The following is a 13,030-nucleotide window of genomic DNA, read 5'->3' as shown; positions in this document are numbered from 1 at the left end:
TCAGATGTATAAGAAAATTTGTTTAGACATGTTTATAAACCACATGTACCAAAGAACATTCAACATATATTCAAAAACATATAGGCACAATATCGATTTAATGATCCAACATATACATTTGGATAAGGCCATTGCACAATGTTCTGAGTCATCAATCTATGTGTCAGGGACAGTTTATTCAGTCCTGTCCCATTCAGTTCTGGCATTTCTGTGATCCTAATACTCAGCTGTCATGTCCCACAGATGCGCAACAATGCATTAAAGGCAGAAGTCCACACAAATATAGGAAAGAACCCCCTCTGTTTCACCACTGGGCTTATAGTTCCCTGAGAGGGTTTCAAATAAATAGCGATCGATCTATAGACAACAAAGGCAAAGACTGTAAGGGGCAGTGGTGGCCTAGCGGTTAAGGAAGCGGCCCTGTAATCAGAAGGTTGCTGGTTCAAATCCCCAAGGTGCCACTGAGGTGCCACTGAGCAAAGCACCATCCCCACACACACTGCTCCCCGGGCGCCTGTCATGGCTGCCCACTGCTCACTCAGTGTGATGGGTTAAATGCAGAGGGCAAATTTCACTGTGTGCATCATGTGCTGTGCTGCTTTGTATCACATGTGACAATCACTTCACTTCAAAAGTCTGTTCCTGATGCCTCAGCACAAAACATAATATATCAACAGAGATTACAAAAAAACAATAAACCCCCCCACCACCACCATATGTTCTTACATCCAGATGTTGGCCATTAGAAATGACATCAGTGTTTTCCTCACTGAAGTGCCAACCGCGTCTCAATTACGAGCGCATTGTGTAGTAATTACTGCGAGCGCGCTCCGTAGCTGCCACTGAGGCGAGGGACACCTGGCCAGGCCTGCTACCTCTCTCAGCAGTCGGCTGAAATCTCATGCACCCAAGTACATTTTCCCCGCTGCTGTCATTTCTATACATTACTGCTGCTCTCGTTTACCCCCTGACCCGGTGGCGGTTTAGAGGGGTCCGGGGTGCTGACCCTGACAGAGTGGGTGCCTTTCTTAAGGATCCCATCGGCTCTGAGCGGGATCTGGGTGGAGCTGTAGGCGAGAGGTGGGATGGTGTTCACCAGGATGAGCTGCAGGGGCCGCCTCTCCTCCCGGTAGTGGCATCGCATGTAGCGCGCGAATGCGGCGCGGTACGTCTTGTTGAAGAGTGTGTAGACAAGGGGATTGACGGCCGAGGACAGGTAGCCCACCCACACAAACACGTTCAGCAGCACCTTCATGAGGGGAGGGGGGCACATCTCAGGGTCACACACGACAAACAGCACGTTTGTCACAAAAAACGGGCACCACATGACCACAAACAGGAAGAAGACCACGCCTAGGACCTTGGAGGCCTTCTGCTCATTGCTGATGGACTGCATGGTGCGGCGCCGGAAGGCAATATTGCCGCTCACCACTGCGTCCACGTCTCGGCTGAGGGAACGCTGCAGGAAAAGACGCTCTGAGGAGACGGAGCCGCGGGGCAAGAAACTCAGGGTGGTCGTCCACTTAGGACGTGGGACCAGCTGATCCAGACACACCGTGGCCTCACTCTGCAGAGCACTGATGGTCAAGAAGTACATGACCACCATGATGATGAGGGGGATGAAGAATGCCACAAAAGAGCCGATCAGGACAAAGCTTGTGTCTGTCATCTCACAGGTCTTGTCTTTTAAAAATTTCTGATCGTCTTGCAGACCCAGCACTGGAACTGGTGAGGAGATTCCTGGAAAAGAGCACAAGGAGAGGAGAAGGCACAGATATTAGTGAAAGTGAGTCTTTTTGTCATTGCGATACACAGAAAGCTCAGCACACGGTGCCAGAATGAAATGTGCCCTCTGCATTTAACCAATCAGCACCAAATGAACGTGGAATAAGTTCTACAGGCCTCCTCTTAACAGTCCGTTGTTAATTTGCCTGCCCGGACTGCCAACCAAAAGAACAACAGCACCGGCAGAAAATAACGACGTAAACAGCAGCTGAAGAGGACTACGGCGCCATCGGCGTTTCTCAAGCAATGATTCATTGTTTGTCCTTGAGCGGGTCTTTACATAATGCAAAACATTTGTAATGCTGATTGTCCTGTGGCCTTCCCACAGCACATGTTATTTTAAACCCACTAGTAGCTAGTAACATTAACCCATTATGGGGTTTTAAAGGAGATGCTCTTCCAGTGGCAGTGGCTTCTGTTCAGATTTTCATTGGATGGTACCACCTTTGACACACATTACGGTCGTCATCCACATGGCGACCAGGATTACCGGTTATCCATGTTCTAGCATCACAAAGCCACGTTTAGCTATTCAGCAGCTGGTGGCTGTAACCAGGATTTAATCTAGGACAAAAGCACAATCCCTCCCCACATGCTCACCCACAGAGATGGTCCAGGCGCCAATGATCTTTATTCGGGCCTTGGTTCTGGAGCTGGTACGACTGTGGTGGATGGGGTGGCGGATGCCGACGTAGCGGTCCAGCGAGATGGCGCACAGATGCATGATGGACGCCGTGGAGAGCAACACATCCAGGAAGATCCAGATGGGGCAGAGAGCACTGGGCAGAGGCCACCTGTAACCTGAGTCCACATGTTGAAGTGAAGTGATTGTCATTGTGATACACTACAAGCACAGCACACGGTGCACACAATGCAATGTGTCCCCTGCATTTAAGGCACCCGGGGAAACAGTGTGGGGATGGTACCTTGCTCATTGGCAAGTCAGTGGCACCTTGGTGGTCCGCTTCCTTACATGGTCAGATCTACACTTAGGAAAGATGGGGTAACGCTTTACTTTACTTAACTTTACTTTATTTAGCAGACGCTTTTATCCAAAGCGACTTACAAGAGGAAGACAACAGCAATTCTCGTTCGATTTCTATAGAATATTGAGTTTACAAACTAAGAGCCCTGATAAGGCTCAACTTGTCAGTGAAGAGCATGCTCAGAGATTGTTAGGTGATAGACGAAGAAAAATTATAATGTATTTATACAAGTGTTAGATTTGTCTGTAATATTTTTTGAACAAGAGGGTTTTCACCTGCTTCTTAAAAGTGGTGATAGTCTCAGCTAGTCGTGTGGAGGAGGGCAGGTTGTTCCACCAGCCAGGGACAACAACGGAGAACAGAGATGATTGGAATCGGAGACCCCGTGAAGAAGGAATTTTTAGTCTCCTTTTGTTTGCTGATCTGAGAGAGCGTGCAGGAGTGTAGTTAGGTAGTAACACCCCCTTAAACAAACACCCTGCCTCCTTAAATCAAACTTTTAGAATTTGAGAAAGAAAGCAACCGATTACCCAAGCTTTACTAAAGTAGGTGATAAATTCACTGGAAAAGGCACAAATTAGATGACATGTTTCCCATCTTGTTTTCTCCTTCCCTCTGTGCTCTGTTTTTGTGCTGATCCAAATTCCCCCTCCCCCAGCCAAACATCCCATTTCTGTTAGTGTGCAAATAGTCTGTGTCAAGGTTCTCAGCTGGGCATAGGGTGGTAGTCTAGTGGGTAACACACTCGCCTATGAACCAGAAGTCCCAGGTTCAAATCCCGCTTACTACCATTGTGTCCCTGAGCAAGACACTTTACCCTAAGTTGCTCCAGGGGGGGGGACTGTCCCCTGGGGCAGTGGTGGCCTAGCGGTTAAGGAAGCGGCCCCGTAATCAGAAGGTTGCCGGTTCGAATCCCGATCCGCCAAGGTGCCACTGAGGTGCCACTGAGCAAAGCACCGTCCCCACACACTGCTCCCCGGGCGCCTGTCATGGCTGCCCACTGCTCACTCAGGGTGATGGGTTAAATGCAGAGGACAAATTTCACTGTGTGCACCGTGTGCTGTGCTGCTGTGTATCACGTGACAATCACTTCACTTCACTTTTTTTTTTTTTTTTTGTCCCTGTAACTACTGATTGTAAGTCACTCTGGATAAGGCAGTCTGATAAATGCTGTAAATGTAATTGTAAATGCATACACAGAGACATTTTAGAGCCGTTTTTTTTGTGCAATAATTTCTTGAGTCTGGTTGCATCGTTTAGTGTACATGATGTACGATCACCGATTCACCCCCTCCTGACCAGGCCACAACCCTCAATTGGCTGGTCGTAAGAATATCAGACCTTTTTGAAATTCGTTGCCCATCGTGAGGTTTATCTTCACTGCGCATGTGCAAACACAGAACTGAAGTTCAAGCAGCAGCACACGGAACCTTATCTCGTTCATCTGTAACAGACTCACGCAAACCTTTCACCATTTTCTCGCCTACTTATCATGGCTGGAACAACAGGGAGAAAAGTTATTTATAGTAGGAAATCTAATGGACTTTTGTGACCCCTGCTCACTTTGTTAAGTGCAGCCATACATGCGCCACCTCTTTTTTTAACTGGAGAGAGCAACTCATTTCACTTTGTTCAGCACCACTACTGATGTGGGTTCTTCTACTTCCAATGTGTTCATATTGCTTGAGTACTGTAAGCATTCAGGTCGCATCCAAGCATCAGACCTTACAGTGTGCGCACATAAATCACACATTGTTGCACATGATGTTTTTGTACAGTTTGAGCTGGGTGTTTACCCCACGACAGGAAATTATCAGGAAAAGATGCACAGTGTATGCCCAGCTTAAGAAGGGAAGAGCAAAATGAGCGGAAGGCTTAGAGGAAGCAGCAAATTTCTGTCTTCAGAAACTAAAAAATACATCTATATTTGTACTGTCTGTGGGGGGACTAGTCCATTGTTCTTCCCTCATCTTCAGTCTTGTAGAGAAGTGTTTCTTTCTCCAACCCACTGTCAGCCTGTCTGCTGGACTGGAGGACCCAGACACAAAGTAAATCTTATTCACTTTCCACCCCAGCAGCTCACAAATGGAAAGTTAATGCTGTAAGATGCTTTTTTGGTTTTGTAAATGTTGGGAAGTGTCAGTGCTGGGGTTAAATATGTTTGATACAGGCTAACCAATTAAGGTAAATGTTGGGTTTAGTTATAATCTGATGAAGATTTTTTTTTGTCTTAGGTTACTTGACAAAAGCAGTTATCCAGAGCACCCCACCTCACCCATCTCCTGCCTCTGTTGCACCTTTTACATTTCTGTCTGCCTGCTCATAAATACCTGCCTAGAACCAGCCCTGCTTCCTTACCTGCTAGGCCACCACTGCCCAGATATCAGGGTACCCTATTTTATAACCTACGGGACATTTTTCACCATATAAGACAAAGCCCTTAGAATGTGTTTGCAAATGCCGCATTCACTGGTTGGCCAGTCAGTGAATTAAAGTGCTGATAATCCTATCTTTTGGTAGCACCAGATTTGTGTCTATTTCTAGACCCAGAAAACTTACTTGACATGATATTAACAAACATGGCTTTCCACTGCTCACTAAGGTGATGGGTTAAATGCAGCCTCATAGCATTGCATATAGAACATTTCTGGGATAATAAAATGTATAATTTTCTAAACTTCCCACTCTAACATGAACATTGCGCAAGATTGTGCAGTTTACCTGGTTAACTAGCAGTGTGGACAGATGATATGAAATGAGTGGACCTGTTTTCTCGCTGAAAGTGCGGCTGTGACTGGTTTTGAATGTGGTATTTAACAGGGACATGCTCTTCCCGCTGTTCCCAACCCAGCGTGCTGTCACATTCTGAACTGTTCTTTCCAACGTTCACCCCTTGCTAACGTCTTAAATAGTGCCATGCTAATCTGCCCGCTAGGTGTCTGAGGGTTGATGTAGGACAGTTCAGGTAAAGTGCCAAGACGATTTGTGAACCCAGGAGCCGCTCTATCCTTTGAGTGTAATGGAATTTGTCTGCACAAGCTGCTTGACTGATCTTTAATGATGTCTGACCTCAGAGAACTGCCGTTCAATTCATTTGAAGAAAGTCTGCAAGATTCACGCTCATAGAATGGCAGATCTGAAAGGGCAATTTGTTAAAGTATGCCATTTCCCCCAAGAAGAACTTCACCCTGATGGCAAACTGCATGCTAGAGGAGCTTTAGAGGAAAAAAAATCTGATGAAGGCATAGGATGGGGGCGTTGGGGGTTTTGGGGAGGAAAAAAACATTTCCACAACTGACAGCCTCCGTTGTTCTGGGAAAATTACATGGAGTCGAGGAGCGTGGCTGCTGCGCATCGCGCTCGGGGGATAAGCCGCGTTCGCACTGCAGTTATTGGGCTCCATTATGTTAACCTTGTTATATAACAGCATTACATCACTGTCATGACAGCCATTCAGTTTTAATGGGGGACATGATAACGTGGCATTATCACCATGGCACAGAGACCAAGAGTAGCCTGTCTCTATTGCAAAAATAATGGCCAGAAATTCTAAAGAAGGTCTGAAAGGCAATGTAGGAAGGAGGGAACATGAATGGCTGATGGAGAGATACGGTAAGAAACAGGGCAAGGACACGTCGCCATCGAGCTCTACTGAAAACGAGCGTAGTCCAATCTGTCAGACCTCTTATCATCACAAATGGCCACTTGCAGCTTCCCTCGTTGGCGGTCATTGCTTAGTTGCGATGCGATTCCTTGATCTTGGCGATACGGCCGCCATATTACATTTCCACCCCGAACACATTTCAGGAAAAAGACAGTAAATAGATTTGCTTGGGGTTAATTGGCAGTGCAAAGCCAGTGAGATGCTTGCTTGCCAGGCATTTGGTTATCTTTTCCTCTGATGGGACTCTGGACCCTGAATTATTGGCTCCGAGGACTGATGCATGATCGGGTTTCTGAGTGGGACATTAAAAAAACACAAGAAAACAACACATTCTCCAGTGTGTAATATAAAACAGTGTGTAAATAAACAACACATTCTCCATTCTCCTCGGGGCAGTGGTGGCCTAGCGGTTACGGAAGCGGCCCCGTAATCAGAAGGTTGCCGGTTCGAATCCCAATCCGCCAAGGTGCCACTGAGGTGCCACTGAGAAAAGCACCCCACACACTGCTCCCCGGGCGCCTGTCATGGCTGCCCACTGCTCACCAAGGGTGGTGGTTAAAAGCAGAGGACACATTTCATTGTGTCACCGTGTGCTGTGCTGCAGTGTTTCACTTCACTTTATTTTATAGTAGTGTCAAACCAAGCAGGGTTCTATACAGGAAGTAACGGTTTTCCTTCTTTTGCCCAAATATGGCCCAGTCTCATTACTGTGTAATAAATGCAGCATCAAAGGAGCAGATGGAGACGGGTGAGGGATTTATTTTTTTTTGCCTTGCACACGAGAAACTTCAGAAGACCCCAGACAGCGTGGCTAATTCCAAACACACCAGACGGCCAAGTACACACTCATTACATGAAGAAAAAGTCATCAACCGCCAATTACACAGCTCAGTCTGATTATTCATGATCCCCTACACCGGCTCGCCTGGAAGAAGTGGCTGACTTGCTGACTTGTGGAGGGAGAGCATTTAATGGGCATCAGTGAGTGGGTGACGGGCTCATTGCTGAATGCCTTCTGCCATTCTGTCCAGGTCATTTATTTGCTTTTGTGTTTCTCTGATGGAGTCATTCACACACTGTCACTACCTCACAATGGAATGAGGGCCGAGCAGATAAACTCGCGGCTGGCTGAGACTTGGCATTATTTGTTTTGTATGGGGATATGAGGGAGGGGGGCGAGTGGCGACTGTAGTTAAGAGGCTGACCCCCCCAACCCCCCACCTCGCCCCTCTCCTCGTGGGCATCCTGTCACAGAGATAAGGCATCATCCCTTCTGTCCACCAACTAGGTTTGCTGTGGTTTTGGGCTGTCAGTTTGGCGGCGGCGAGGAAGTAGAATGCCATGATGAAGGAGGTGCCAAGGGAGGCACACATTCTATATGTGAAATGCACCCATGATGCAACACGTATTATTTGAGATTTCTGCTTGGTGGCTATTCCGATCCTGCAAGGTGTAGAAACCTGTTTGTAAGTCATTCAGACAGATTGAGGGATTTTATTCCCTCCAGTGGCCATGCTGGGTCAGTAGGGCCCGAGGAGGATTTCTTTGTGTTTTTTGTTCCTCACCTCCTCTCAGTTCTTTTTTTACCCTCTTTCCAGATAATTCAGATTACACAAGAATCATTAGTCTCTACTATGCATGAGGACTATTCATTGGCTCTGTGAATGCCTGCTAGTGTGCTTGTTTATCTGGGCAACCGTCACCTCTTTGTTGTTTTGGCACAAAACATAAACTGATGCCAATCTCTCTGTATCGCTGATCCCCTTGTGCTGTTTTGCTTTTCTAAACCCCCTAGCAGTGGTGCACCTCTAAACCAGGAACCATGACAGGGCAGCATTAGACTATTCAAAGGCATAAGAGCATGCCTGTGTCTAACAGCCGCTGAGACGGTGCTGGCTGAGCCTGTGTGGCTGTCGCCGTGGTGACAGCAGAGTAAAGAGGGTTTGATGGACATGACGCCGTTACCATGGCGGAGAAGGCCGGGCTACAGACAGACGCCCCGAGGTAATGGATTGTGATGTGACATGCCGTTTCTCCCTCTGATTCCCTTGCGCCCATGGCCATCTGCAGGAAACAGCACGGGGTCAGGCGGCTGTGCACTTCGAAGCCCGACTCAAAGCGATTAGCGCACGGTCGGTCCCCATTCACCTGCGTTATTTATGCAAATTGCCATAAACGAAGTGTTGACATGATGCCTGACAGTAATCATGTTTTACTGTGGTTATTAGAGACAGTTATTAAGCGACGCCACTGCTCATACGCACAGGACCCTAACAAAGTAATGGAATAACTAATGAGGACAAGAGCTACAACGAGGACTGTTGCTATTCACTTGTAATTCCTTAATTAATTAGCAATTATCCATCATGTTCACCCATTAATTTGGCTGCTGTTGTTAAGCACAGGGATCTTAATGACTTTGCAAGAGGGCAGGTTTTTTGAAAGGCATTATTTGCTGAAGTTTAATACCAACACACCTTCTTCAACATGATGAGTAGCTGATTAGATTATCAATCACGCTCACATACAGACCAGAACACCACAAATTCACAGGTTCAAACCCCACTTACCACAATTGTGTCCCTGAGCAAGACACCTAGCCCTGAGCGTCTCCAGGGACACTGTCCCTGTAACTACTGTAAATGGCATAATTATTTAAATTTATATTATTTAAATATTCCATATGATGTTCCTCCTATGTTGGCATGCCTCTGAGACTTGAAATTTTTAATTGAAATGTGGAATCAGAAAATGTCATCAATTGATTAATAATTGAAAAAGCCTCTCATTTTTGTCCAAAGCTGTATATTCTGTTTAACCTATCAAAAATAGCTTGAACGCTAAATTAGAAACCAATAATTGTAATAGTTTTTGGGAAAGCGCATGTACCTGATCATGTCATGTAAAGCACGAGATCTCAGTGGAATGCCAGCGGGAGATTGTGGATTAGGGGCATGTCAAGAGTTTCTTGTTTGGGGGCCAGGCAGGGGCATGAGAGGGGATTGATAGTGAAGGCTTTAGTTGTGGGGGTGTGCGTGTTAGCAAATATTGTACTTGCTAGAGACAGGACCATGTAGAAGCGTGGCACACTAAAATTACAATTTTGTTTAAATGCCTTAATTGGAAATTGCCCTGGATAATGGCTACAAAAGAAATTCAAATCAGATTTGCCAATTAAATTTCAAGGGTGGCATAGCCAACCCCGACTATGCTGTGTTGTGAAGTAACACTGTTGTTTGATGGGTGGTGGTGGAACCATCTCAAGGAAGAAATGGTTCTTTACAAAAGCTTCTGCATTTTAGTAACACGCACATACATGGAGTCAATTTATTTAAATATTCCATATGATGTTCCTTCTATGTGGGCATGCCTCGATTGATCAGCTGGGTTATGATCCTCATCTTAAAGTGCCAAATAGTACTTTATATTTGCATCATTGAAAAGCCTTATAGCATGTGCAGTTCACAGGGCTGTAAACATGATCTGCCAAATCATTCCATTTTTAAACATAAGCAAAGACTGAAGAGTGCTAATTTTGTAACTGCATGGAAAACCTTATTATTGAAGCATGATGATCACATTCATCAGCACCCTCAGACTGCAGGGCTGTGATTACGCTGAGCAGTCGGGGATCATGGCAAAAGGGGGGCCACCCATCTTTGTGGACCATTACACTAACGCAGGAATATAATCCAGCTGTAATACTACTATATCTAACATACTGTACCATGAGCAAATCTCTGTCTGGGTGTCATACAGAAAATGTGCAAGGATTGTAGAGTAGTGAAAAAGCGTGAAGAGCATCTGTTTAAGAACATTTGTGACCAAGAATATTCTCGTAAAACAGTCGGTGGCTAAAATAGAACACTGGATTTAGAGTTCATCGCAGCCCGGCTTTAAAATGCTCACGAATTTGTCCACAACTGCCGGTGACGCACAAAAGAGCTGTTTCTCATGTCAGCCTGCTTTCAATGATGTGGCAAGGTAGCGTGGTGCTTTTGTGATTTTCCAAGCATAAAGGTGATTCAGAGCTACAGGTAAAGCATCCATCAACAGCGATTCACTATGGATTCGTGAGTGATTGTGGAAGAACGCTGCCGTGCCCTTTTAGGACGAAAATGGAGGCTGAGTCACACCTCTCACGCCAAGCAGTGCGGCCATGTACAACTCAATATATTGGCACCAACCTTATGGCTTATTACTCCTCTTGATATTTTTAGCAGTTGGGGCTTGAGATAAGAGCAGAGAACTCACCGTACATAATATTCACCATGGCGATTGGCATGACCAGGAGCCCCAGCAGCATGTCAGCTGCAGCCAGTGACATCAGGAAATAGTTGGTGGCATTCTGCAACTTCCTCTCCAAAGAGACCGCCATGATAACCAGTGTGTTGCCAGTTACTGTGACAACAATCGCGATGAGGATCAGCAGTGCCACCCAGTTCTTCTCGAACGCTCGCTCCGACTCGGCTTGGCCGCACATGTCCGAAACGTTCTGAAGGCTCAGGCTGGAGTTGAGCGACAGCGACTCCACAACGCAGTTTGCTGAGAGTTTGATGTCTGAGTGGTTGTAATGGAGCGCCATGTCTGTCAAACCCTCTGACCTTCTTAAAAGCTTTCACCCGGCCGTTCACATGCTTACCACATGGCAACAGCATAAAAGAACCTCTCTCAGTCCTGCAGCGAGGTCCAGCAGCAAGCCCATCGGGGGGTGGAGGCTGAAGAGAGGTTGCTGTAATCCATAGTAGAGCATGCCAGTCCTGCCATACGTGAGTCAGAGCGGACCCATCCTACGTCAGCGTGTGCGTGGCGTACTCCGAGCGCGAGGCTGAACCGACAGGAGCTTCCGGAGACCCCCTGCTCGCCACCCAGGACGGCTGATGGCAATAACACTGGTCAGGTCAGGAGAAAGACAGAGAGGATCGCTTATTCAGCCAGACAGAAACCCTGGGGTGAATCTCCTTCACCCTGTTGCACCTGTCGTTGTGTATGAATGTGTGAGCACACACACGCACACACACACACACACAAGCTCACACACGTGCAGTAACTAACAGAGGCAAGAAGCCAGATGAGTCACAACAGGTGTAAAATAAACACAACTCACACTTTCTCTCTTTAAACACAGACGCACCACATTTAATGTAACACACAGATTTGCCGTCAGTTCGGTGTGTGAAGACATTATGATCATGAGGATAATAGTTCACAAACGCAGACGTATCTGATTCATTCTGACCCAAGGCTGCTGGACCAAACGACAAAGACACACACACTCCAGCACTCACCAGCTGAGTAATTCCTGCAGTCTTCAATAGGAAAGAACTCATCTTCATCACTGTCTTCCTCCCTCTTCCTTCATCATGCCTTGCAGAGGCTCCGTCCCTTAACGTTGCCCACCCTCTTTATTCCTGCCTGCCTCTCGGTCTGCCCTCGCTCTCTGTCTTCTTTCCCACTCTACACTACTATCTCTCCATCTCCCTTCTTCCCCTCATCTCTCTTTCTAGTGCAGCTCAGCTGTGCGCTCTCAGTGTGCCATCTCCATCTCCCCCCCCCCCTCTCTCTTTCTTTCTTTCTCTCTCTCCCTCCCTCCCTCTCCCCACTGCCTGCAACACACAGCTGGAACACGCAGCAGAACAAATATCCAGGTTGACTTTTCCTCCTTTCCTGCTCTTTAAAACTCTTTACGCCGATCGAATGAATTGACTTTTTTCTTTGAACTCAGCTCTCTGCTGTAATATTCTCTCTCTCTCTATCCCCCTCTTGCTCTGTGTTTGAATCTGTGCTTAGCGGACTGAGACACAGAAGAAGATGGGCAGAGATGGAGATTCGTGGCTGACTTGTTCATTATTTGGGGGGGGGGGGGGGGGGGGGGGGTGGGGGGGGGTAATAATTGTTGACTGAAGGCTTCGTACAAATCCAACTGTTTGCTTTTCTGTGGAGCTCCAGTCGGCAGAAAGTGACGCTGTGCGCCGTACAAAAGCGCATCACTGCTGTCCGTCAACACAAAGCTGCACTCATGAATAAAATATTATGCAGGGAAAAATGCATCTCTGAAGCCCATGTTGAGAGTCACCATCAGTGTGCATTAAGAAGGAATTATTAATAAATAAAAAAGATCAGTATTCAATTCCCTTATAAAAGGGGGCATGTCTTTTATTACAGCCAGAATAGTAACTGTCGCACATCTCTGAACGTTCTCTGTACTGTCATGTGTCACCAGTGGCCGCACAACAGGTGTAAAAGAGGGAAGAAGAGAGAGAGATGGAGGCGAGAAGAACAAAGCAGATGAAAAGGAGGAAAGTGCAAGGAGAAACAGAAAATAAAGAAGAACTGGCACACCGTGAAACGTTCACGTTTCCATCTCTCCAGTGGCCGAAAGTGCATTAATGATAGATTACACTTCTGGCAAATAACATGTATTCCAGAATTCTCTTTCAATTTCACCATTCAGATCTGGAAATGTGTGTGTGTGTGTGTATGCTTGGAGAGAAATTGGAAGAAGAATCTATAGAGAGGGGGTGCTGTAAATGTGTATGTGTGGGACCAAAGGCCACCTCCTCAGTGAATGTACAGGGTGACTCTTGCTTGTAGC

At 46.6% G+C, this 13,030-nt stretch overlaps 1 protein-coding gene across 1 annotated transcript; it reads right to left on the bottom strand.

Annotated features, from left to right (window-relative positions):
* Positions 1-523: 523 nt before the first annotated feature.
* On the bottom strand, positions 524-11,915 carry htr2ab (5-hydroxytryptamine (serotonin) receptor 2A, genome duplicate b). The gene is made up of 4 exons (XM_028981924.1): positions 11,724-11,915; positions 10,690-11,327; positions 2,386-2,586; positions 524-1,740 (listed from the first exon to the last, which is right to left on the bottom strand). Exons 2-4 carry the CDS (start codon positions 11,018-11,020, stop codon positions 938-940), a joined length of 1,335 nt encoding a protein of 444 aa, XP_028837757.1. The 5' UTR covers positions 11,021-11,327; positions 11,724-11,915; the 3' UTR covers positions 524-937.
* Between the last annotated feature and the right edge of the window lie 1,115 nt (positions 11,916-13,030).

This window comes from Denticeps clupeoides, chromosome 5 (genome assembly GCF_900700375.1).
Source record: "Denticeps clupeoides chromosome 5, fDenClu1.1, whole genome shotgun sequence".
Taxonomy (NCBI): domain Eukaryota; kingdom Metazoa; phylum Chordata; class Actinopteri; order Clupeiformes; family Denticipitidae; genus Denticeps; species Denticeps clupeoides.
The sequence above is the reverse complement of the archived record's forward strand: the minus strand, read 5'-3'. Positions and strand labels throughout refer to the sequence as shown.

Excerpts from the sequence above, each read along its gene's own strand:
- htr2ab (XM_028981924.1), bottom strand. The coding sequence starts at position 11,020 with ATGGCGCTCCATTACAACCACTCAGACATCAAACTCTCAGCAAACTGC. Across the intron at positions 2,587-10,689 it reads CATGGTGAATATTATGTACG|GTTACAGGTGGCCTCTGCCC; the intron begins GTGAGTTCTCTG and ends ATGTGGACTCAG. Across the intron at positions 1,741-2,385 it reads CGCCTGGACCATCTCTGTGG|GAATCTCCTCACCAGTTCCA; the intron begins GTGAGCATGTGG and ends GCTCTTTTCCAG.